The sequence below is a fragment of the Lepus europaeus genome, chromosome 2 (genome assembly GCF_033115175.1).
Source record: "Lepus europaeus isolate LE1 chromosome 2, mLepTim1.pri, whole genome shotgun sequence".
Classification (NCBI taxonomy): domain Eukaryota; kingdom Metazoa; phylum Chordata; class Mammalia; order Lagomorpha; family Leporidae; genus Lepus; species Lepus europaeus.
In genome coordinates, this window is record NC_084828.1 from 5,184,227 (window position 1) to 5,210,039 (window position 25,813).

Consider the following 25,813-nt stretch of genomic DNA (forward strand, 5'->3'; position numbering starts at 1 on the left):
TGGTGACAGCTGTGGGCATGGACAGGGCAAGAAGTGAGTGCAAGGACCGGTTCACAAGCGAGAGCGGACACTGACCGTGTCCTGTCTGTGGGATGCGGGCAGTCAGGGCAGAAGCAGAATTCTCAGTGTCCAGTGTCCTCCCCAGACAGATGAGCAAATGAAATCACTTCCCAGGTGCTCTCCAGGACACAGGCCAAGACGGGACGTGACAGGATTGGAGGAACAGGACAGCCCCAGGGAACCACAAACGCACAGCAGCGGTGTCTGCCGCAGGCTCCTTCCGTCCGGTTCTGTTTTTCTGCCACCTTCCCTTTCGCTGCTCGCGAGGCTGGCTCGGCCATCTCTTGAATGCCTTCGGTTTGCACGAGACGTCCCCTTCAGCCACAGGCCGCGGAGGGTCGTGGCGGGGCCGTTGCAGGGCCCGCCTTGCTAAGCCGCTGTGTCCCTTTGCTCTTCCAGTTCCGGCCATGATCACGTCCTACCCCAACACCACCCTGGCCACTCAGGGTCAGAAGAAGGAGATGAGCTGCACAGCCCACGGCGAGAAGCCCATCATCGTGCGCTGGGAGAAGGAGGACAGGATCATCAACCCCGAGATGGCCCGGTACCTCGTGTCCACCAGGGAGGTGGCAGAGGAGGTGCTCTCCACGCTGCAGGTACAGCACACAGAGGCACGGGGGCCGGCCCCTCCCACAAGTGGGTGCGCGTGGCTGGGTGACAGCCAGCGTCTTCTGGAATTCATCCAGGGAGCATGTGTTTCTCTCCCGCTTCTTACAGCAAGATGACTGCACACCGTGCCCAGATAGGCTTCGTCCAGAGTTTTTTAGGAGTGGAATTACGATGCACACGGCAGGGAACCTCACTGTAATAAAAAAAAAAAAAGTGAGCCTTGTTTTAATGACAGTTAATCCTAAAGGAATGACAGCCTATGCTGTGTGCATGCTTCCACTTCCTATACAAGGGAGCATTAGATGGGCTTTGAGACAAAGATATTATGAATGGACATTATTCTGCTTCTTAGGAAAAACTCCAATGTAAGAAAAAAAATCTGTCCTTAATAGAGAATCGCAAAGGCTAGAAGAAAGGTGCTACATTCGCTCAGACGCTTGGGCGCTCCTGGTGCTGGCTGAGAGATGAGCGGGCGAGGATGCTACACACACACACGGTGGAAACGTGAAGGTTGTGTGCTCAGCAGGTGCACCCCGGGGTCTGCCTGGAGCAGGACTCTGCCGAGGGCCGTGCAGGCCTGAACTGGGACTGCAGAGTCGCCATCTTTCAGGGTCCAGGGGACACGGGTCGCAAGGCCCCCTGTGCACGTCAGGTGCACTGGTCTCAAGTGTTTTGCAGAGAAGAGCACAGTGCTGGCGTAGCCCCCACGGTCCTCCTGCACACTGCACGATACTTACCAGGCCTGCTACAAGGGAATGCTGTCTAAGCATGTCCGAGTGCTTCCTGTTTTGTCTACATGATAGCAACAAGGAAAAAATCCACTGTACGTTCAATACATATTGATGCAGTTTCCTCCCAAATGCGTTCAACCCTCCACGGGTTGAATCCACCTGTAGAAGCCAGGGCCGCTGAGGCCGTAGATCTGTTTCCTCAGGCGTAGTTGTCCCAGATGCTCCAAAGCTACCACGGGAAAACCAAACGCACCAAGCTCGTCAGGCGGACCTCAGCAGCCTGCGTGAGGGACACAGGGCCGCACGTGTCACTGCTGCTCGTGTGCACCCTGAGGAGCACAGAGAAGTGGTTACCCCCAGAGGGGGCCTCGGTGCGACTCTGGGTGTGACTGTGTCTGGGGTGACTGTGTGTGTGTCACTGTGCCTGTGTGTGTGACTGTGTGTGTCTGTGTAACTGGGTATGGCTGTGTGTGTCACTGTGTGTGTGTCTGTGTGTCACTGTGTGTGTATGTGTGTGACTCTGGGTGTGACTGTGTATGTGTCTGTGTGTCACTGTGTGTGTATGTGTGTGACTCTGGGTGTGACTGTGTGTGTGTCTGTGTGTCACTGTGTGTGTCTGTGTGACTCTGGGTGCGGCTGTGTGAGTGTGTGTGACTGTGTGTGTGTCTGTGTTTCACTGTGTGTGTATGTGTGTATCTCTGGGTGTTTCTCTGTGTGTCTCTGCATTTGTGCGTGTGCCTGTATCTGTGTGTGTCTCTGTGTGTATGTGTGTGTCTCTTTGTGTCTGTGTGTGTCTGTGTATATGTGTGCATCCGTGTGTGTATATGTGTGTGCCTGTGTCTCTGTGTGTCTGTGTCTGTATGTGTGTGTGTCTGTGTCTCTGTGTGTGTCTGTGTCTGTATGCGTGTGTGTCTCTGTCTCTGTGTGTCTGTGTCTGTGTGTATATGTGGGGGTCTGTGTCTGTATGTGTGTGTTTCTGTGTCTCTGTCTGTGTCTGTGTCTGTATGTGTGTGTGTCTCTGTCTCTGTGTGTCTGTGTCTGTGTGTATATGTGGGGGTCTGTGTCTGTATGTGTGTGTTTCTGTGTCTCTGTCTGTGTCTGTGTCTGTATGTGTGTATATGTGAGTGTCTGTGTGCCTGTGTCTGTTTGCACACGTGTGGAGGGTATCAGGCGGGGTAGGACAGAGGAGGGAAAATGCCACAGCCCAGAGCCATTTCAATTGTCCCCCAGCTCCACGCTGCGCAGTAAGATGAATTTCTTTCTGCTTTACACATAGATTTTGCCAACTGTGAGAGAAGATTCTGGCTTCTTTTCCTGCCACGCTATCAATTCTTATGGGGAGGACCGTGGAATAATCCAGCTCACAGTGCAAGGTAGGACCAAGGCAGCGTAAGGGGTGAGAAGAAAACGGAGCCATTGCTGGCAGCCTCGGCCTTCGGTCGACCTTGGCCTCCTGGCTCCCACTCCTCATCCTCCAGAGAGTGGGAACATGCATGAAGTCGGTGTGAAGCCCTATTTCTCAGAGCCTGGGAGGACGTCACAGTGCAGCCCCCAAACCCAGGGGAGCAAACCCTTAGAGTGGAGGCAGATGGCAGTCGCAGGCACGTGGGAAGCATGGAAGCGCAGTCTCCTGCCTCTGTGCAGGTGCGGGAATCCCAGCACGAAACCATCAGCATGGAAAGAGGTGAACGGTGGGGGCCCGAGTGTGGTCCTCCTTAGACAGCTGGATGGGAGCAGCGACAGTCATTCCCTCGGGGTTTGGCTGGGTTCTATGAATCCCATGAAACTTGGGAGTTTTGGAGGCGAAAGTTCTTCTCCCTAAATATGATCAGAAACACGAACTCCCAGGCACAAAGCCTCTGTCCCCAAGCAAAGCCCCAGGCCTCAGCCCCACTCTCGTGCTGTGTGTGACCTGCGTGTTCACTGACCCCGTCTTTCTGTTCCTGGCACAGAGCCCCCAGACCCGCCCGAGATTGAGATCAAAGACGTGAAGGCACGCACCATCACGCTCAGGTGGACCATGGGCTTTGATGGAAACAGCCCCATCACGGGCTACGATATCGAATGCAAAAATAAATCAGGTAAGGCCTGCGTTTCCTCCAACTCTGTTGCCTTCCCATTCTCTGTCCTCCCTTGGCTTCCTCCCACCTGTGAGGACACACCTGGGCTCCCTCCCCACATTGCTCTCAGCACAGAGTGTGTCTGGGTCCCAAGGCAGGGGCTGTGCCTGGGCAACCAGGACCTCAGTGTTGCTCTGCACTGGCCTCTTTGGCTTTCCTGCAGGCTGTGGGTAGCTGCTGACGAAACCGGGCCCCTGCCATGGCCTTTGCTACCTTGCCTGTCCCCTTTGCCTCCCACCTCCCCAGCTGGGTGACGGCCCCAGAGCAGGGCCCGTGTGTGGTGTCACGAGGATGACCCACGTGGTGGGATCTGTGCAGAGACTTGGGGAGCCGCTCCCTAGTGGCAAGCCGTGGCTCTGCAGCAACCTCTTGGGAGGGCTACAGGGACAGGCCAGGGACACTCACACCTGTACCCAGGGAGCGCTCCCTATGCATGAGACCAGCCCAGCCATCAGGACAGGCGTGCCCATTCATGGTCTTCTAGAGGTAGCTCCAGGGCCACTTGGAACTTCATGGTCCATCAGCCTAGGGTAGAATCCCATCACTGTGGTCCCTGCCCAGAATTTGTACCATGTCTCATAAAAGATATGAGGAATGAGACCCTTGTTGGCGCAGGTGGGTTAATAAAACGCGTAGAGGCCACAAATCCTCATGTGAGCCTTATTTTTTTTCTTCCTGGGCACTGTGCATAATATTGCAGGTGATGCTGTGGTGACCTATTTTGTAGCCTTTGAGTAGAGCTGTGGTAACCAATCAGGCTCAAGGCAGCTGGAAAAGGCAGGCCAAGGGGGGAGGGGAGACCTCAATGAGAGCAGGCCAGGGACGTACCAGGGAGCAGTGGGGGTGGCACGGCCGAGGGACGGCCGGGGAGGGATTGGGGCAGCAGAATTTGGAGGCTGAGAAGCAGGTGCGTCAGATCAGGGATTCTGGTTTGCCGAAGAGCAGCTGAGACTCGCCGGATCGGAAATGCACAAAAGAGGCGATGAGGCGGCTCAGTCCCATCACTGAGGGTGGCAATCGGAGACCCGGAAAGAACGGGGCGCACACACAAGCCCGGAGCCAGCCCCTCACGCGGGGCTATGTGGCTCTGGGCCGCACCTGTCACTCGGAGAGGGAGACCAGGGTGAGCACGCCAAGGGCTAGAGGGAAGTGAGCACGCCTGGCTTTGTTCTGAAGACGTGGGTCAGGATGCAGCACTGTGCTGAGGTGGGTCTGGACATGAAGGGTGTGCGGCCCAGGCAAGGCAGGCGTGCAGAGCTGACCTCAAATGGGAGGCAGCCGTGAGGGTTCAGGACAGACCCAGGACCATGGACAAACCCGCAGATGCCAGGAATGGCCCCGTCGGTCCCCAGCAGCCGAGCACTGGCTGCAGGACGGCAGCCGCCCACACCCGTGGTGATGGAGCACACAGGAGGCTCTGGCAGGGGAGCAGCTCAGGCCGCTGCCACCCTCAGGGAGGCCGGTCATCTCCAGCTGCCGCTGAGGAGCTGCACCTGGGCAGGGGCTGCGGTCCAGCTGAGCGTCTTCGCCTGCACGCGCCCCTTCCACCAGCTCACCTGTGAAATGGGAGACCCTCGCTCCAGGCTGCTCTCTGCCTGCAAGGCCCCCCTCCTTGGATCGCAGAATCTCCCTGCTGCCCAGGACCCCGCATCAGGCCCTCCCGTGGCTTCTTCTCCCACTCATCCCTGCCTGATGCCAAGGTGTGCTATCATGGCCATTGCCACGTCTCCGTGACTCCTGATGAATGTAAGGGTTGATGTCTGTCATCTCCACCACACTGGGAGCCTCTCAGTGTAGATTCTCTCTCCACACCAGCACCACTCCTGTCTCTTAATAGATACTTGATGCATGCTCTTAAGAAGGGAATAGTTTTTGAAGATTTCTGTATTTGAAAGGCAGAATAACAGAGACAGACAGAGAAGGAGAAGCAGAGATATTCCATCCACTGGTTCACTCCCCAAATGGCCTCAGGAGCTACAGCAGGACCAGGACAAAGCCAGGGGTCAGGAGCTTCATCTGGGCCTCCCACTTGGGACCTAAGCACTTGGGCCATCTTCTGCTGCTTTCCCAAGTGCATTAGCAGGGAGCTGGATCAGAAGTAGAGCGGCTGGGACTAGAACCGGTACCCATATGGGATGCTGGCAAATGTTGGCATCAGCTTCACCTGCTGGACCACGAAGCCAGCCCCAGGAAGGGAATATTTTAAAGATGCTTGGGTTGTTGCCTGGCACATAGTGAGCATCTAATAAGTGGCAACTCATGGTGTTGCTCGAACATTGCATGAAACTGCCTCTCAGTTAAACCCCTGAGAAACCACGCATGTCCTTGAGTCCACTTGTCGGCTGTCAGAGAATCCTCAGGGTTCCCCCCTCTCTCGCCCAAGTCCTGAAGCAGGGACTGTGGTTCAGCGTGTCCCCGAGTCTCTGGCCCCTAGCATCATGAGTCTGCTCCTTCCTTGAGCTCCTTCTTGGTTTCTAAACCTTTCGGGTTGTCCTGCCTCTGGGACCTTCCTTCTGTCACGCTCGCTCATTCTGGTCTTTGACCTCTAACGGGAATGTCTCCAATGTCCATCCCCGCTGCTACATTTGCCCTTGATGTCCAGCTGCCCTCCAGACCTGGGCTGTCTAACTCCCCCATTGGAAGTCGAGGTGAGCTGCCGGCAGCAGCCGTGCCAGCTGCTGTGAGCTTCTTCTCAGAGGCTTGGGGGCTGCAGAGGCAGGAGAGGGGCTCCACGCTCCCCACCGTTTGCATTGCTGTCCCCGCGGGACGGGCCACAGAGTCCTGCCTGCAACTGCTTTCCAGCCCTGTGCCTCCTCCTGCAAACGTGTGGGCGTGGCAATGATTTTTGAGAAAAGTCTCCTTCTCTTACATTTGGCCAAACCACTTCTCGGCATTGCTTCTCCGTGTCCATAAGCCAAGAACGCGTGGGAAGGCCTTCTCAGCACGGGAGACTTGTACCAGGCTCTGGAAACACTGAGGTCCAGTCTCGTTACCTGTCATCAGAGAGTAGTGATGCCGAGTGCTACAGGAGAAGGACCCCACTTCTGGGGCTAACACAGGGGTGGTCAGACCCAGCCCTGCTCCTTACCAACCATGTATGGGGCCTGAGTTCCTTGACATTGGCACTGGACATAAAAGCGCCCTGCCTTGCAGGGTGCTGTCAGAATCCACTCAGATACAACAGTGCTTCCAGACTCGCTGTAGGTCAGAATGGCCTGAACAGTGAGGCCGGCAGGCAAACCCGGCCTTCTGACACCATTCCCTAGATACTGGGACTCAGTAGGTCCGATTCACGGATGCTACAGTGCCCCGAGTGTTTCCCATGTGCCCCCAGATTGAGGCTGCAGAAGTCATGCATGTAAAATGCCCAACACGGCCTCTTGATGGGAGGTTGGCTCTTCCAATGGGAGCACAGATATAACTGGGATGAATGCGCCACAGCCAAAGTAAAGAAACAGAAACGTGTGCCTGGAAACCCAAGAGCCTGCGGGTGAAGCAAGGGGTGGCAGCGTTGGAATCTACAGCAGGGCCTCTTGGCCTGCGTTGGTTTCCCGAGGTGTGGAGCAGATGAAGCATCAGGGGAGGGTCGCGGTGCTCCCTGAAGACCACAGGATGAGGGAGCTACTCACCGAGCTGTGGTTGGGCTGTGGAAGCTAGGGTGGTGTGTGTGGAGGCTCCCCGTCATCAGCAGGGGGGGGAGCTGGTCCCTCACTGCTTTGTCCCCACTTTGACGGGGAAGCTGGGAGGTGAAGGTGGTCAGCAGCTGTGTGCATGCCCCCCCCCGACTCTCGGGCGCCTCCAGTGACCACAGCTGTGTCTGCATCGTCCCTTCCAGCTCTGAAAATCCCCACCTCACCTGCAGGAATCCTTCGGCCTCCGAGAGCGTCTGCTTCCTCCTGGGGCCAGTGGCAGCTTGTCTGCAACTCACTGAACCTGGGGTTCCTCCTCCTTGTCGCAAACACCTGCTTCAGAGGCACTCTGTGTGTGGGACGAGGCTCAGGAGCGTTTCCAAGTCACCCCCATGATGGAAACTCCCACCGCTGTTTGCCCTCCTTTCAGTCACCTTCTCCTGTGCCATCATTTGATTTTCTGCCCAAGTCTCCTCTTCCTACATCGAGTTCTTGCACCTCCGATCTTAACTCGAAGGACGCTTTTCCCCCTAACTGCAGTGTTGCCCGTTGCTAGGATACACCATGCACTAAGAGATGAGAACAACCAAAGCAGTCTTTTTTTTTTTTTTAAGGGAAAGGGTTTATTGGGGGAACCCAACAGATGAGAGGGAAGGGGCACAGAAGGAAAAGAGGGAGATGGAGAGCAAGAGAGAGACAGAGACCGAGGTCAGGAGATGGAGACAGAGAGAGAGAGACAGAGAAGAGAGATCAAGAGACAGACAGAGAGAGAGATGGAGAGAAAGAGAGCCACGTGTCAGGTACAGGTCCTCTTAAACCTTTGCTGGGGGGAGGGCAGGAAAGTAGGAGCAGTGAATCTCATTAGGGTGGGGGTGGAACTGACACCTGTGGTTGGGCCATGGGGTCACCTGGCTTCCAGCCATGGTGGTGGGGGCTAGCACCTAGGACAGTGTCAGGGTGTAGACCGTGCCATAGATAAGACTGCACCATTTTACTAGCATTCCCCTCTTTTGTTTTTTATAAAGCAAGAGTTTTATGGGATTACATTAGCCTCAAAGGTCCAGGAGGGTGGAGGTACAATGATCTGTCTTTAGAGCTACTTCCTGCTTACATGGGGCAAAGAGGTGCTCTTCGCTGGCATGGGGCGATGTCTCAAGCTGCTGTCTCCTGGGTGGGGAGCCGAGTATACCTCTGTAGTAGCATTTGGTTGATCACCTGGTTGGCGAAGACCTTGGTTCGTTCCATTATCACCTCCTGTAAACACTTAAGCAAACACAGTAGTATAAAAGACAGGGTGAGAATAGCAACCAAGGATCCTAAAAGTGGCATTAACCAGGTAATGAGAGGATTTCATAGAGGAGAGGAAACAGGGTGGGGGTCTCTGGACCCTTGTGAGGACTGTGTGGTTTAAAGCTGATCTCAGCCAAGACTGGGAGAAAGGCCACTCAGCTTTTGTGGGTAGAGGGGTTTGTCTGTAGAGGAATTCTGAATAATCATACAACATTAAGTGGGGAAGAAGACCATCAATACACACAGGTCGGGAGCAGAGCCATTGATGTTAGAGTAGAGGCTATGATTACAAAGGAATGAGACCCAAGTGGGCTAGATTAGGTCTAGAACAAAGGACAGAGTCATTATTAGAGGAGCTAAGAGAGGTGCTGTCTAAGCCACGACTAAGTTCTCCGACTGAGAGGCAAACAGAACCTGACAGACGGGGCCTGGTATTAATCTGGTGGGCCTTAAGGCTTTGTCAGTTACGAGGCCCGGGCTTGTCTATATCTTCCCGTGGAATACACCCTAAGGGAGGTGTGAACCTCCTTGGGGAAGGCACCCTGCTGACTTCCATTACTGAGCTGGCCTGGGAGGGGAGCTGGCCAGGTAAAGGCAGGTGGCAACGCCTCAACAGCAGTCTTTAGGCCACATTTTTGGTTCTCCAGCCCAGGAAATCCTCTCCCTCTGCACAGAGCAGCCCTAGGCTTTCTACTCCTCCCTGGGGACCAGGTGTCTGGCACCGTCCCCAAGACTCAGAGGCCCCTAGATTTGCTGTTCATGGGCTCAGCTATTCAACGCGCATCCAGCATGTGCACGCCAGGCCCTGTGCTGGCCCTGGGGATATGCTCAATTTCTCAATTTGCTGAGCACAGGGCCACAGCACTGAATATGGCAGACTCTGCTGTCACGGGGCGTTGAATCCAGCAGGGGACGCGGGACGCTCATGGGAGACTCATGGATGTGATGGGTACCACAGAAAGGGACACTGGGGAGCCGGGGACACTGCAGGTCCCTTTGTCCTTCCACAAACCCACACCACTTCCCGACCACCTGCCCCTGGTCAGCAGCTGCCCGGACTCTTGGGGTGTCAGAAAAGCGTGACACGCTGACCCTGGGATCAGGCCCCAAAGCACCGGTCCACACTGGGACAGGTTCAACAATGACTCTCTACACGAGGCCTGCACGGTTGCTCAAGTGAGCTGTGGTTGAAAAATAATTCTTGCAGTAAGGTTTGGAGACTGATTCCAAAAGCTGTAGCTGAGCAATGTTCGGTAAGCAGGGCTCGTGGTGGACGTCGAGATTGGCTGGCGTGGGATTATCTCAGCTTTGTCACTCTCTGTGTGGGCACACGAGGGTATCCCGTGTGCAGAGGGTTTCTGGGTTTCAGGCACTGGGACTCTCGATCTTTCGGGTGGGTTCTGTTGCGCCGTAGGAGTGCCGACAAGTGGCCGGTTCCCACCATAGTGCCATGAGTGTCCCCCACTGCGTTTCTCTCCCGTGACCTGTCCCAGTCACCCACTCCCGGAACCCAGCCCACCTGCAGCCCCTGGTCCCCTCGGTGTGATGGCCCGTCCCCTCTGATGGCCAACTCTGCCAGACACGTGGGAACACAGCATTGGGCATTCACATGGGGTATAATTTATCTTTCTTTTTTTTTTTTCTTTTGTTTTTAATTCCTACTTGTAAACTTTTCAACGGCAGAGAAAAAAAACTCACGTCTCTATCTCTTCTTTTTTGAAAAAACAAAACCCAAAAGACTCCTGGGATTCTGCTCAGAGAACCAAAGATGTTTCCCCTCAGCTGAACTCGGCCACCATCATTGATATCCACCCTTCCTCCACCTACAGCATCCGCATGTACGCCAAGAACCGGATCGGCAAGAGCGAACCCAGCAACGAGCTCACCATCACCGCCGACGAGGCAGGTACGTGCCTCCGGGCGGCCCGCGAGCTCGGCTGCTTAAACGCAGGGTGCGAGCTTCCCCCCATGGTGGGGGCGGGTCTCTGATGCGTGGTCTCTGTAGTCCCGTGCCCTAGAAAACATTTTCAGCAACATTCCTCCTCCTGAGTGGAAGCCACTGATGTTCAAATAGGATTTGGTTCATGGTTCTCAGAGCCAAGACTTGCAAGAAGATGCATGAGGCTAGCAATCTGGTGAGGGTCCCAGCACCACGCGGGTTTACAGTTCTTTGGCTTGGGTGTGTGGGATCCAGGCTGATGCGGGAGCCATGAGTGTGTTTATTCCTGAGGCTCCATGAGGTCCAGATACGACAGGAAGACAAAGAGACGGTCACCCGGGGAGTGGCAAGAGTGTGTAAGGCAGGTGGGGGGATCTACTGTTGAGTAGAAGCATCAGTTTTTATCATACAAGGTATCCATGTTTTTCCTACTATAAGGCATTTCGCACTCAGTGTTGAAAACATAGAGGAGGCAGAGCAATGCTTGAAGAAGACATCGCAGTGTCCATCAGCCTCCTGCTTAGAGCCAACCTAGGCCTTGTCGCTAGAACCACTCCGCTGCTTCTTTAACCTGTGTCGCCGCTCACACACGTGTGCACCCATGCTCACCCACAGAGGCAGTGCACACACACACACACACACGAGCACGCCTCGGGCATATACACAGCCTGTAACACTGTGCCCCCTGCTGGTTCAGGCGGTGAAACTGGCTGGTTCCCTGAGGTCTGAGCCGTGGGTGCTGACCCAGCTCCGGGCAGGAGGAGAGGAGGAAGCTGGTGCACCCGGCTCCTCTGGGGAAAGGTGAGGAGCCGAGGCCTGGCTCATTTCTCAGAGGGAACGGCATGTCCAGCCCCAAACTGGGCAGACTGTTGGAGCGGGACAGCTGTGCCTACGGAGGTGGGGCCAGAACGTGGACCCGTTTCTCCACCCGCAAGAGTGAGGTGCTCAGTGTCCCCAGCTGGGCAAGTTGAGGTCTGTGTCGGGTTTCAGTCCTCACCGATGGACTTCCAGGTAGCCCTGGAGCTTGTCCATCCCTGAAGGGCTTCCCCGCCACTTGTGACTTCATCTCCTGCCATCGCCGTAGCCAGTCCCTCCTGGTTGGACACCTTCATTATTCCAAATGCCGCTGTGATGAGCACCCTGTGGTGTGTCTTTTGTCATTTCCAGGATGGTTTTCTTCTGTTTCATTTCAAGAAGTGGGATTGCTGGGTCCGATCTAAGACAACACGCTAACTCCTGGTGTGTGTGGTCAGCGCTGCCCTCCAGGGGATGGGCTGGAGTGGACCGTTCTTCCTGAACTGTTACACAGTGCCCAGTTCCGGAAATTTGCTTTCGAGGCTGGTGGGCGGAGGCTTCTATGCCAGGGTGGGAAGGGAGCCGCTTCTGAGGCTCGGATCCTCTCTGCAAATGGACCCAACGCTGCCTCCTCCCCCAGTGCACAGTTCAAAGACCTCCCTGGTCAGTGGGAGGAACTGTCCAGGCTGGCGAAGCGCATTGCATTTTTCCAAAGTGGGAAATGTGCACTAATATGCTCCTGCCAACGCAGACTCTCCTTTGAATATTTACTCGAACAAATCGCTCACTCCCTGGAGTTCCACTGTGCTGGACGGAGGGGGGAAGTTAGCCCCCAGCTTTACCCCAACTTCCACCCTCTGCTGCAGCCACGCTCGCTCCACCTGCTCCTCTCTGGCCCTGGCCCCCGGGGCCTGCGTCTTCCCGGCTGAGCACCTGCAGCCGTGTCCCCATCACCACTGCGCTTGGATGCTGTTGCCTTTGATTCCCTGTCCTGGTGACCCCAGCTGCAGCTGCCAGTTGCCATGGCAGCGGCTCTCTCCCCAGCCAGGAGGCCGGGTGAGCAGCATGGGCCCAGAGCCCAGTCCCTGTAGGGCAGCCGCCTCTTGGAGTCTACCAGGGTGCTGGCTGTGGCGGCCCCCCCGCCCACAGCTGCCTCATTTCATATTCAGGGGAAACGTGATGAGGGGAGCAGACTGGGGCCCAGCAGAGCTGCAGAATGGAGCTTGATGCAGAGGGCTGTGTAACTGACAGGGATTCAGGCTTGGGGTGTGACGTCCGTGGGCCAGGATGCCACAGCCCCGCCCTGGGCCCTCCTCCTCAGAATTGCCCCAGCGGCTGCACCTGCTGCTGCCACTGATGCCCACGGGCCGTCAACCTGAAATGAGCTCGCTCCACCCCGCCGCCCCCTTCCCTTCCATCTGCGGTCTCCCCTCTACAGTGAGAATCCTCAGCAGGAAGCGCCAGGAAGCTGCGGACCCTCTGGACCCTCTCCCCGGCCCCTGGCGAGGAAGCGAGCCTGTGAGGGGTTTGGGTCTGGGGCTCCCCTCACTGCCCCGGGAGCTCCCATGGCCTTGTGCTGCTCTCCGCATGCTGGGCCTCTTCCCCCGGCTGGAAGGCCCCCAAAGCTCTAGATCTCCTGTTCTGTACTCTTTCTGGGAAAGCAGAGGTGCCCACCCCGCGCTGGGTGCTCCCTTTCCCACCCCTGCCTGGGGTTAGTGCCTCCTCCCCCAGACTACAGCACTGGGCCACATCCTCATCTCTGTCCTGTCAACCTCAGGGGCTCTGTGCTCCCCGGGTCTGCATCTCCTTGGTGTGTCTGGCATAGGCAGGTTGCTCGTATGTGTGGGATGGGTACTTAGAAACGTGGCTCAAAGGATTGTCTTGGGAATGGGTGTAACAGGGAACAGAGTGTGTGTGTGAGTGTATGTATGTGTGTGCACGTGTACACCTGTGCACATCCATGTGTGTATGTGTGTATGTATGCATATTGTGTATGCATGTGTGTGGTGTATGTCTATGTTTATGTGTATATGGCAGAGTGGACATGTATATGTATATGTATGTGTGTTTATGTGCATATGTGTGTACACTTGTGTACCTGTGCATAATCATATGTGTATTGTGAATGTGTGTGTTAGTATGCATGTATGCATGTGAGTATGTGTGTGTTTATGTGTATATATCAGAGTGGACATGTGTGTGTATGTACGTGTGTGAGTATGTGTATGTGCGTGTACCTGTGTACCTGTGCATTTTCATGTGTGTATTGTGAATGTGTGTTAGTGTGTAAGTAGGTGTATTATGTGTGCATGTGTGCATGTTGTATGTGAATGTTTATGTGCATATGTCAGAGTGGGCATGTACATATGTAGGTGTGTATGTGTGAGTGTGTTTATGTGTGTATGTGTGTGAGAGTGGGTATGTGTATGCATTTGTGTGTGTATGTGTATGTATGTATATGTGTGTATTTGTGTATGTGTGTATGTATGTATATGTGTGTATTTGTGTATGTGTGTATTTGTATGTGTATGTATGTACATGTGTGCATGTGTGTATGTGTATGTGTGTACATATGTGTATGTGTGTGAGAGTGGGTATGTACATGCATGTGTATGTGTGTATGTGTATGTGTATGTGTGTTTTGTATATGTGCACATGTGTGTATGTGTGTATATATGCATATTTGTATGCATATGCGTGTACATATGTGTGTATGTGTGTACATATGTATATGTGTGTACATATGAGTATGTGTGTACATATGTGTATGTGTGAGAGAGTGGGTATGTACATGCATGTGTGTATGTGTGTATTGTGTATGCGTGTACATATGTGTATGTGTGTATGTATATGTGTGTATTTGTGTATGCATGTACATATGTGTATGTGTATATGTATGTGTGTGTGAGTGGGTATGTCCATGCATGTGTATGTGTATGAGTGAGTGTGTTTGAGTATATGTATGTGTATGCTTATGTATGTGTGTGTGAGAGTGAGTACATATATGAACATAAGTCATATATGTGCAAGGTCTAATGTTCATGTCCCCTCAACTTTCTTATGTTGAAACCCAGTCCCGAGCACAATAGTTGTAGGAGGGGTCCTGCGGGGGTGGTTAGCGCATGAGGGTGGCCTTCTCATGAGTGGGGTCAGTGGACTAGGCCCCTGGACGCCTGTCTACCCTCTGCTGTGTGGAAGGAGCCAGAGGCTGCACCTTGACCTTGACACTCACTCCTGTGGGATGTGGATTTCTGTGTCTGTGGCTTTGTGAGAGCTTCCAGACGGAAGCCTAAGACAAGGGCTTCCCAAAAAAGGCAGAGGAAGCTAGAAGCGCAGCTGGGAGGTGGAGGTGGGGAGAGGGGAGCGAGTGAAGTTGGCACCATCGGCACCACTGGGAGCCAGGCTCCCCAACCTGAGCGTGGCCTGGATCATGAACCACAGCCCAGGGTGCCACACGCCCGGAGCTGTGCTGGGTTTGAGTGTGCCACTGTTGTGTGAATCTCTTGAATTAGATGGCAATTCTTAAAAAATCTTGCTCAGTGCTTAAAACCTAAACTTTGAGTTGCTCTCAAGTCCTTGTTTGGCAGCATCCAGCTGGGGTACACGGGTCACCCAGTGGCTCCCTTTGGGCTGGCCACACATCCCCAGCAACCCCAGGCCCCCACCTTCCTTTCACGGAGACATCAGCAAACCAGAGCCTGTGACCAAGTCTCACGTACGAATCTCTAGCTGAGAACAGTTTTCATGTCTTAAAAAGTTGACAGAGACCAGATGTGCCTGTGAAGCCTGAGAGGTTTACCCTTTGGCCCCTCATACAAGTAGGCATTGCCACCCTGGGAATCTGAGGTTTGGATTCTGTTGGCCCATTGCAAATCTTCCTGGAGAAAGAATCATCACAGTGACAATGATACCAGCACCCTCCCTGATGCTTGAAATAGCCTTGTCCCAGCGCCACCACGCCGAGTTTGCTTTTGCATGAAAAGGCACAAATCTGCTATTAGTCCCCTCTAATATGCTTGACCTCAGAGGACAACCATTTAGCAAAGATCACACCATTTGGCCTGCTCTCCTCAACTCCCACTAACAACAGTCCACCCAAGAAGGGAAGTCGGGAGAGTAAGTGGAGACACTGTCGCAGTTAACAAGATCAGCTCTTACTGGGCCAGAGTGCATCTCATGTGCCAGGCCACAGCTGACCCTCACCAGAGACCAGCGTCCCCATTAGCAGCTGCACCCGTGAGGTCGCCTGTCACTTTGTGCCTTGGGACTCTTTGGGGTGGCTGATCCCACCATCATTTCATTATGAATCTGTGCATGGTGTGTGGAGAGTCCATTATGCACGAGAGCCTTGAAAAGCCACTGAATCTTCATGGCCGACCAAGGACGGTGGGTCTGGATTACGGGAGGACCACGACACAGAGTTGGGTTTCCAACGGATCTGCACTCCATCATCACATTCCAGAGAGGCAGCCCTGCCCTGTGCTGGGCTGGAGCTGAGGGAGGAACTTCTTTTCTGGAACATTCCAGAACTCTTTGGAATGTTCCAGAATGTTCTTCTCTCCTCTCTTACCACTTCAAATTTTCTTTGCTCAAATATAATCTTCTCCATAAATCGTATCCAGACTGCTCCATTCAGCCCACTGCCCACTCTGGCAAACTTGGTCTCCTCTCCTTTTTAAAAATGGTCCATATCCCCATGTGACTTGTTGATTTGTTAATGGCCTCTGGTTCGTACACCCCAGTGGGGATGGGAATTGCTGCCTGTTTTGTTCACTGCAAATCCCCAGGCAACTAGCTCAGTGTGTGGCGCATGATAAAGCTAAATTAGTAGTTTAAATGGACGAGTTGTTTTTTAAATAAATAGCTATTAAATGAACTCAGCCTGTCCCCATCTTGGAAAATCTGTTTCCTTGCTTTATTTTCTTTTCAACTGACCACTGTCTCAGTCACCTGTGTCCAACAGAGACCAGGCCTCTCACCCACCCACTGCTACCCACGATGAATGTATGGATGTAAAAATCACAGGGCAATTTCCAAATCCTCTTTTTTACCCATTTTTCCTTATACTTGAAAATTTCTGATCAACATTTAATACACAATTATGGGGCCCAGTGTGTGACATTTCAACAGACACATTCATCAGAAATGAAGAAACAAAATCCGACAGTCAGCATCCCCTCCCACCCCCACCCCACCCCACCCTCAACCCTCCATGCTGGGATCCAGCTCCTCTGCTGAACTTGTCGCTACCTACGGGTGACGCTAATACTTGGCAGCCACAGCCGCCCCTCTGTGCAGCAACCCTGGAGCCTGTTATTCTGTCAGCTTGCAGTTGGAGCCCATCACCAACCTCCCTCCAGCCCTCCTTCACCGTTCTCCCTCTCCAGTAGTCACTATTGCAAACTTAGATCAACTTCAAGAGAGAAAAACTTAAGAGCTTCCACATACGGGAGAAAACGTGGAGGTTCCCTTGGCTGGTTTAGGACCTGGCTCATGGTAGGTTCTCCATACATTCCCCAGCAAGGAAACCAGAGATGGAAACCTGGGAATTCTTCCGCTGGGACGACTGAGCCCAATCCAATGAACGATGAGGCCACAGGACGCTGGCCAAGGCCGAGACATTCACAAAAGGGGAGAGCGTAAAGTAGAGAACTGAGGCTTGAGCCCTCTCCCTCCTGGCACACACAGCTGTCAGGCAGCAGGGGGCTCACCGGGCTGGGAGCCGGCATGGAGGAGCTGGCTCAGGAAGGCAGATGTGGGCCACCTGGCAGCCCCTGAGTGTCCAGGAGGGGAGAGGAACCGCAGTGTAACCCAGGTATCTGCCGTGGCTGGATTTTCGGCCACACAGAGTTAGTAAATGTTGCCTTGACTTTTACCTTGCACAGATTTTAGAAATTGTAAATATGGCCTATACTTACTGCTGCTTTACAGAGTAAGCGATTTGGGCTTCTGTGGAGATGCAGAGAGCATTGACTTTGGGAAGTCACGTCCATCGTTAGTCTCAGCCTCTTGCCTGCTGCTTCCCCAGAAAAGGTTGGATGTTCCGGGGCAAGGGGCAGTTTTACATGAAGGCTTCAGTACAGGAAAGTAGAAGTCCTTTCTCACACGACAAATGTCAACAGTCTTCACATGTTGCTAAGTACATGGACATGCTAATGCTTGGTCCTCAACGTCTTTGGAATTAGGGATTCAATTTGCCTTGCGTTGTAATTTCTTTTTTAAATATTTATTTTGAAAGTCAGAGTTATAGAGAGAGAGGGAGAGACACAGAAGTCTTCCATCCACTGGTTCACTCCCCAGATGGCCATAATGGCCAGTGCTGGGCCAGGCCAAAGCCAGGAGCCAGGAGCTTCATCCAGGTCTCCCACATGGTGGCTGGGGCCCAAGGACTTGGGCCATCTCCCACTGCTTTCCCAGACCATTAGCAGGGAGCTGGACCTGGAATGGAGAGCCAGGACACACACCAGCACCCATATGAGATAACAGAGTCACAGGCGGCAGCTTTACCCACTATGCTACAGTACCAGCCGTTGGGTTGTAATTTTACCAAAACCATCTACAATGAGACAAAAACCTATGAAAAAATTACAACTCAGGATCTATGAAGAAAGCACTAAAAGTATAAAAGAAGTCAAAAACATGTAGCAGAGGATTTAGTGTCCTTTGGAAAAACCAGGCAAACAGTAAAGCTTCCTAATGATGCTGGTTATGTGTGTTTGTAGATCACCTGCTTGGGTTTGCTGTGTGCCTGAGCCGTTCATGTAAGAGAGGAGAAATCCGAATGTTTCACTTCAGGCCGTGGGCAGACCAAGCAGTGAGTTATTCACAATCTCTGGGGCTTGGCAGGCTGAACCCTGCAGGTATAGGGTCCGTAGAGAGGGTCAGGTCTGTCCTGGAGACGGCAGTGGGGACTGTCACAAAATCCCAGGTCAGGTGGGAGAGGTGAGTTGTCCGTGACTCACGCTGGCCTCAGGGACTTCCTGTTTGCTGATAGAAATGGCGGACACCAGAATGCTCCCTTCGTTATGTAAGAATCCTCCCTTCTGTAAGAAAGTCAACACGGTGACACTGCCTGCCACCCTCCTGAGAGGGTCGCACTGAGGCCATGCCCAGACACACCCTGACACACCCAGACACACCCAGACACACCTAGACACACCCAGACACACCCAGACACCTTCCTGAGAGGGTCACACTGAGGCCACACCCAGACACACCCTGACACGCCCAGACACACCTAGACACACTTAGACATGCCTACACACACCCAGATACGCCCAGATATGCCCAGACAAACCCAGACACATCCAGACATGCCTAGACATGCCCAGACACACCCAGACATACCCAGACATGCCCACACATGCCCAGACACACCCAGACACGCCCACACATGCCCAGACACACCCACACATGCCTAGACACACCCAGACACACCTAGACACACCCAGACATACCCAGACATGCCTAGACACCCTCCGGAAAGGGTCACACTGAGGCATGCCCAGACATGGCCAGACATGCCTAGACATAGCTAGACACACCCAGACATGCCCAGACACTCTCAGACACACTTAGACACACCCAGAGGATTCAGATGACAGTGCACCACTACCTCTGGCTCCAGACCAATTGGCTGCGTCCTAAATTCAGTTGAGCACCAAGCGTTGGGGATTTCTCGTGGGGGCCCCTCCTGCTTCTCACCACAGAAGGATCAGTGTGAGAGAGACCTTGGTCTCAGGGATTGCACTGGGTCTGCTGGCAAAGGACTCCTGCCTGAGGGGCTTGATCCTGTGAGCAGAAATTAGCTGGTGAGCTTTTACAGCAATGATCTCGACTGGCCAAACGCCAGCACCTCCCCAGGCTGTGTTCTGGGGTGGACTTCAGAGCTAGCAGCACCTTTGAGAATCAGGATGGTGAGTAGGGAGCTCGCCTGGGGTTGCAGCCCCTGGGAGTTGCATCACCACCTTGGAAAGGGAGGACTTGCCCTGGGCTCAGTGCCTGTGTCTATTGAAGACGACAGACAGACAGCACATCTAGTGCAGTCCCCAGGCCCACCATGGGGGGTCCCAGAGAACACCTGGGGGAGGGAGAAGAAAACTGGGGGGCCAATGCATGGACCTGCCCAGAGCCTGGAGCACTTGGACTCCACCAAGATGCTGGATGAGCTGGGCCCGAGGGGGCTGAGGGGAGCAAGTAGCAAGAGGAAGGCAGAACTCAGTCCCGGGAGTGGAACGTGAGAAGCTTGTGGTGAGCTCTGGGCCCACGCCTGTTAATGGGATAAATTAAAGACTGGAAGAAATGTTTAGCCAGCGCCACGGCTCAATAGGCTAATCCTCTGCCTGCGGCGCCGGCACACCAGGTTCTAGTCCTGGTTGGGGTGCCAGATTCTGTCCTGGTTACCCCTCTTCCAGTACAGCTCTCTGCTGTGGCCCGGGAGTGCAGTGGAGGATGGCCCAGGTCCTTGGGCCCTGCACCCCATGGGAGACCAGGAGGAAGCACCTGGTTCCTGGCTTCAGATCAGCGCGGTGCGCTGGCTACAGCGCACTGGCTGCAGCAGCCATTGAGGGGTGAACCAACGGAAAAGGAAGACCTTTCTCTCTGTCTCTCTCTCTCACTGTCCACTCTGCCTGTCAAAAAAACAAATTAAAAAAAAAAAAAAAAGAAAGAAATGTTTAGGGACCAGACAGGAGCCATTGCCAGCTCAGAGGCCATGAGGACAGCAACCAGCGGGCAGAATCACGGGCGGCATCTGCAAGACAGGCAACAAGGGTGCAGACGGGAACACAGAGCAAGCTCCCGCCTCCCTGACAGGAGACGCCACACCACCCCATGTCCCTTCACGTCTGTATTGCTAAACACAGATAGATCTTTCCTGGGAAATCGGCCTCGTCTCTCGACTTTCATCCTTGTCATTCTCTCCCAGAGCCATCAGCCCCAATCTGTGGAGTCAGCCTCCCCTGCCCTTCCTTGAGATTGGGGCAGTCCTGGGCCCCCTTTTCTCCCTGAGCTGCGACAGAGCATCCATCCCCCATGCCCACAGTCACTGCTTCTGCCCACTTCCAGCCCAGCTGTTTTCCCGCACAAAGGCAGAATCTCCTAAAAGCCCAAGCCTTTGCAAGCTGGCTCCTCTGAGCGCACCCTTCACAGCTAAGTCCCTTCCCCAGGCCCCAGCAGCTTTCCAAGCCTTCATGACCTTTCTGAAGCCACGGCTCTCTAGTCTGTTTTTTGTCTTATTGTGGTTGGACCTTGGTATTTATGGATTCCACACCGAGAAATTCAACCAACTGTGTTGGGAAAGAATAATAGATTTTTAAACAGAACTGGGTGTGTACTGAACATATCCAGAATGGTTTTCTAGTCCCAATTCCCCTACTCTACAGATATTTGCATGCCCGCTGCTTGCCTTGTGTTATGTATTATAAGCAGCCTGGAGTCAGGGGCAGACATTTAGTTTACTGGTAAGATGTCGGGTGAGCTGCCCGTGTCCCACATCACACATCAGAACACCTCACAGAGCATCTCGCTCCGCCCCTGACTCTGGCTTCCTGCTAATGTGGACCCTCAGGGTCAGTAGTGACCTGGATTGAGTTCCTGGCTCGTGGTTTCAGCCTGACCCAGCCCTAGCCATTGTGGGGCTCTCTGTCTCTGTCTCTCTGTCTCTCTCTCCCCTCTCCCTCCTTCCCATAGACATAGATATACATGTAGATTTTCATAGATAAAGATTTACGTACATGGGGAATGTGAATAACTGATGTGCAAACACTAAGCTCTTTCATATAAGGGACTCGGGCATCTGAGGATTTTGACATCCTTGGGGCAGCCTGGAATAGGTGACTGCATTTTGACGAGAAAAGAGAAACTTGCTTCTATCCACCAAGTCCCCAAGGAGCCTGACCGCAGCTTCTGCCCATGCCAGGGGCCTCTTTTCCCAGGTCCATCACTCACTCCTTGTCCCCTGCTTCCGTCTCAGCCAGGACACTCACCTTTACCTCTTCTTCACTGTTTAAAGTTCCCCCTGCACTTCCCTTTAGTTGGAAACACCCAGTGATACTTGTATCACTACAGCTCCTTCTGCTGACTGAGCACGTTGGTTTCATAACATTCCTAGGACATAAACGCTATGGTCCCATTAGACAGAAAAGGAAACTGAGTCTCAGGAATGTTAAGTAAGACTGTACAGCAGCTAACAGAGCCAGGTTCTGAACTCGGGCAGAAAGATTCAAACGCCCAGCAACCATGTGACTGCACCATAGTTCCCCCTCAAAACTCCCTCTTCCTTCGACAACAAGGACCCCGCCTAGCCCTGCCCATGGGTTCCCGAAGATGTGCTTCATCTGTAAGGTTTCATGTGTTCCGTGCTACTCCAAACTCTTCTTTTTTTAGGATTTATTTATCTGTTTGAAAGTCTAAGTTACAGAGAGGGAGAGAGGGAGAGAGGGAGGGAGGGAGAGAGGGAGAGGGAGAGAGGGAGAGAGAGAGAGAGAAAGAGAAAGAGAGAGATGTTCCATCCACTGGTTCACTCTCCAGATGAACACAATGGCCAGGGCTGAGACAAGCCAAAGCCAGGAGCTTCTTCCAGGTCTCCCACATGGGTGTCAGGGGCCCAAACTCTTGGGCCATCTTCCTCTGCTTTTCCTAGGCATTAGCAGGGGGTTGGGACAACCTAGGCGTGAACTGGAGCCCATATGGAATGTGGCAGCTTTACCCACTGCCCCACAACACCAGCCCCACTCCAAACTTTTCAGAGTCAGTTTGCAGTCACTGCTTCTGCTTTCTGACCTCCCCACACGCTGCTCACTCTCCTGCCAACTGGCGTCGCCATGCTCACAGCAATGATTCCGCTGCAGGTCAGCAGTGATGTTGGCGTCATCAATCCAAACATTCCCAGTCTGAAGGTGCCTCTGCCAACTGACTGTCAGGGGACTGCTTGGCTCTGCTCCCAGGAGGATGCCCGGGTGCTGGCTGTGTTGTGTCCTGCGTCACCATGTGCCCCTGACCGCTCTGGTTACATCAGGGACAATGAGGCAGAAGGGGTCAGTATCTCTTCTTCCCACACTATGTACCTAGTACGGCACAGGTGTCTAACACCCACTGACCTTCCCTAACTGGGAGCAGCTGGAATCGTCTCTCTGTGACTGTCGGACTCCGCACAGCCACTGGAAATGGGTTGGTGTGAGCTGCATGATTGGTTTTCCTCTCCACCATCGATTCTTCCATCTCAGCCTAGAGCCCCTGGCTCATAGGATTTTTGATTGGAAAGCATATAGAACAAGCATACAGTACAGAGGAAACTTGAGTTTCTCCTTCCTTCCTTCCTTCCTTCCTTCCTTCCTTCCTTCCTTCCTTCCTTCCTTTCTTTCTTTCTTTCTTTCTTTTTTTCTTTCTTTCTTTCTTTCTTTCTTTCTTTCTTTCTTTCTTTCTTTCTTTCTTTCTTTCTTTCTTTCTTTCTTTCTTTCTCTTTTCCTTCCTTCCTTCCTCCTTCCCTCCCTCCCTCCCTTTGCACCAAGTAGCTCTGAGCCACATAAGGAACCCCAGCACCATATCCATAAACACAGCCTTCAGGAGGAAGAGCAGGCTCTTAGCAGGCACCATGGACAGCGCCCCATACAGGACATTGAGTTTCACTGCTTCCTGATTTACCCCTTCAGTTGCTCAAACTGGAGGTTGAATAATCCAGTTTCCAAAGGCGTGATGGGGAGGGGTGCAGTGTGTGTGTGGGGGGGGTGCCGAGACTCCTCTCTCCAAAGAGCAGAGAAACATGAAGAAACGTGGGACACACTGATGGTGCCAAACTGCTTTTGCTGCTCTGCTCGGAGTGTGGGAGCACGTGTGGGTCCTGGAGGAGGCCGTGTGGTGTCCTTGTGCTCTGCCGGTCCTGTCTCACCTGCCTGTGGGTTTCTGGTCCTTGCAGCTCCTGACGGCCCACCTCAGGAAGTCCACCTGGAGCCAATCTCGTCTCAGAGCATCAGGGTCACCTGGAAGGTAAGCAAAGCCAGGGCTTGCATCCTGGTCCCTTTTCCACAATGGGAGCCCTTCACTCACGTGCAGGGTTCCGATGCTAAGACAATAATGTTTTATTATTCAAAATCAGGTTGAAATCCCTGTTCTCAAAATCCAGTGCAGGGCAGGGTGTGTTCCGAGAGATGTGTGCTCAGGTGATACAGACATTCTTGTGCAAACATTGGAGAGTGTGCTCACACCAGCTAAGACAGCTATGGCATCGCTGGGCACTAGCATCACATGGAACCACCATTGTGTGTCTGGTCCTTATTGACCAGAGCCTGATGATGAGACACAGGACTGTATTTATATCCATGTTTTGATGCTTTCACAGCAGATTCTGAATCTGCAGAGAATAATGTTGCTTGCATTTATCTTTTAATTATCTGATCTTGGTTGAGACCCTAAGCACTGGCACCCCCACCCCGCCATGGATGTGGCGCTGACACCTCTGACCCACGCTCCAGCTTCAGCCCAGTGGAGATGTTTTCCGACTGTCTCTCTCGCATGGCCACTGCTGAGCTGGCAGAGAGAGAGGAGAAGGCCTGGATGTGCTCCTAACTGTTCTGTCCTCAAGACAGACACTTCACAGGCAGCTCTGGGGCAGGGACCGTGGAGTCGGCTTCTCCCCAAGCGTGGCTGCAGGTGCAGACCAGCTGTGGGTCAGCGTGTGCATTGTGTTTGTGTCTCCAGTGTCTGGGAGAGGAAGCAAACTTGAGCCACAGTGTAGACAATAGCATCCCTACACCCATTGTCTCATTCAGCCGACGTGGCCTTCAGAGCGAACTCTCTATGAAGGAAGCAGCATTGCTGTATTGTTTGGTGCAAGCTGGTCACAAACCAGAACTGTGGGACACCATTGTCTCAAGCATCTTGATGCCAGTGGCACAGCACTTGCCTGGTGGGTGGAGCTACTTTGAGAATTAGTCAGGTCTCTTGAGACAGCTGTCTTAGCTGCTACCATTGGGCCCGAACAGGACAGTTGTATTACCACTCCAGTTCTGGATTTCTCATTGAGGGTGCTGTTTCCTCTTCCTTCATCATCTCCACTGTGTTCTCACCCAGGGAGAAAGGAAGGCAATGAGCGTAGTAGGTCTTCTCACTCATGTCTTGTCTCTTAAATGTCAGGGACACACTGATGGCTGGAGACAGACATCAAATGCAACTGTCATTGGCCAAGCAGGCCCACTGTCACATCACCTTCCATGCAGCAGAAGAAACCACTTCCCCGTTTTCATTTTAGTTATTACCTTCACCATGGAGGAGTTTCAGATCTAAAACTTTTCACGTCCTGCAGATGTTGCTCACGGCCCATCCTGTAGGGCACCCAAAGCCACCAAGCCCGGGGTGCACACGTCCATCCGAGCCAGGGCCACCCCCTGCCCCCAGCCACACCTGCCAGCAGGTGCCATCTTCTACTCTGCCCTTGCTCACACTCTCCCTGAATGCCCAGCTCTCCAGTGCAGTCCTGAGGGGTAAATCTCCAACGTGGAGCTCCTAGCTCCCCCTCTGTGCGACCCAGTGCTCCTGGTGACGGCAGGGAAGCTCCTGACACCTGGCTTCTCTTCTGTACCACGTGCCTCTCCTTTGCACTGCTACAGCCTCCTTAAGGGCAGTCAGAGTCCCTCAGCTCCGACCTCCGGTGACGGGGACAGGCAGCACGCGTGAATGAATGAGTGAAGGAATGAAGGAGTGGGTGAGTGGGGACGTGAGTGGAGGAGGAAGAGGCCTGTAGGGCACGTGTCCCGTGTCACATGGCCTCTGACATGTCACATGCTTCAGACACCACCCTGGGGGAGGCCCCTGGCTGTTAGGGCATCCCGACAGCAGTCTACACGGGGGAGGGTCTAGTGCGTGCTGTGGTGAAATACCCCCAACACAGAAAGATACTCTGAGATCTTTCTACCAGAGAGACCAACTGCCTCACTTGTGGGCGTCTTCTGTAACGTACTGAAAGGCAAAGAACAGTAGAGCTCTAACTTGTGGTGTGGGTTTGTTGTTGTTATTTTTCAAGATTTGCTTATTTATTTGAAAGACAAAGAAGTCTTCCATCTGCTGGTTCACTCCCCAAATGGCCACAACAGCCAGGGTTGGGCCAGGCCAAAGCCAGGGATCAGGAACTCCATCCTAGTTACCACATGGGTGGCAGGGACCCCAGCACTTGGGGGCCATCTTTCGCTGCCTTCCGAGAAACATCACCAGGGAGCTGGATCAGAAGCAGAGCAGCTGGGGCTCTTCCTGGTATCTCCATATGGTATGGATTCACAAGCAACAGCTTAACCCCACGCACCACTACACTGGCCCTGATTTGTCATATTTTTTTTAAGAAATGGGCATATCTGCGCCCCACACATGTAAGTCCATAGGTGGATGACCAAGGACCAGTGGAGGCTCAGAATGAGCTCTTAAATGCCATGGGATGAGAAAGTTAAAATGGCAAAGCTGTGCTTTAATAGTAACTCAGGGGACGATGGCAGTCTTCTAGATGGAGCAAAAGCAAAGCAAATGATAAGGATTCATCATCTAGATCCTGCTTCACACTCTGAGAAACAAAAAAGCATGCATAGGAAATGTAACTGTATCATATAGATAACTTATGTTTTACTTCTGCTTCAAAAATCAGAATATTAGTTAGAG

The 25,813-nt window shown here is 53.3% G+C and overlaps 1 protein-coding gene across 1 annotated transcript in view; it reads left to right on the forward strand.

The window, feature by feature from the left end:
* Positions 1–25,813, forward strand: part of DSCAM (DS cell adhesion molecule) — a 707,908-nt gene that overhangs the window by 560,899 nt on the left and 121,196 nt on the right. The window contains exons 13-17 of the mRNA XM_062174789.1: positions 460–656; positions 2,677–2,773; positions 3,353–3,481; positions 10,178–10,345; positions 23,088–23,158. Coding sequence (XP_062030773.1) covers positions 460–656; positions 2,677–2,773; positions 3,353–3,481; positions 10,178–10,345; positions 23,088–23,158 — 662 coding nt within the window. The remainder of the gene's footprint in view (positions 1–459; positions 657–2,676; positions 2,774–3,352; positions 3,482–10,177; positions 10,346–23,087; positions 23,159–25,813) is intronic.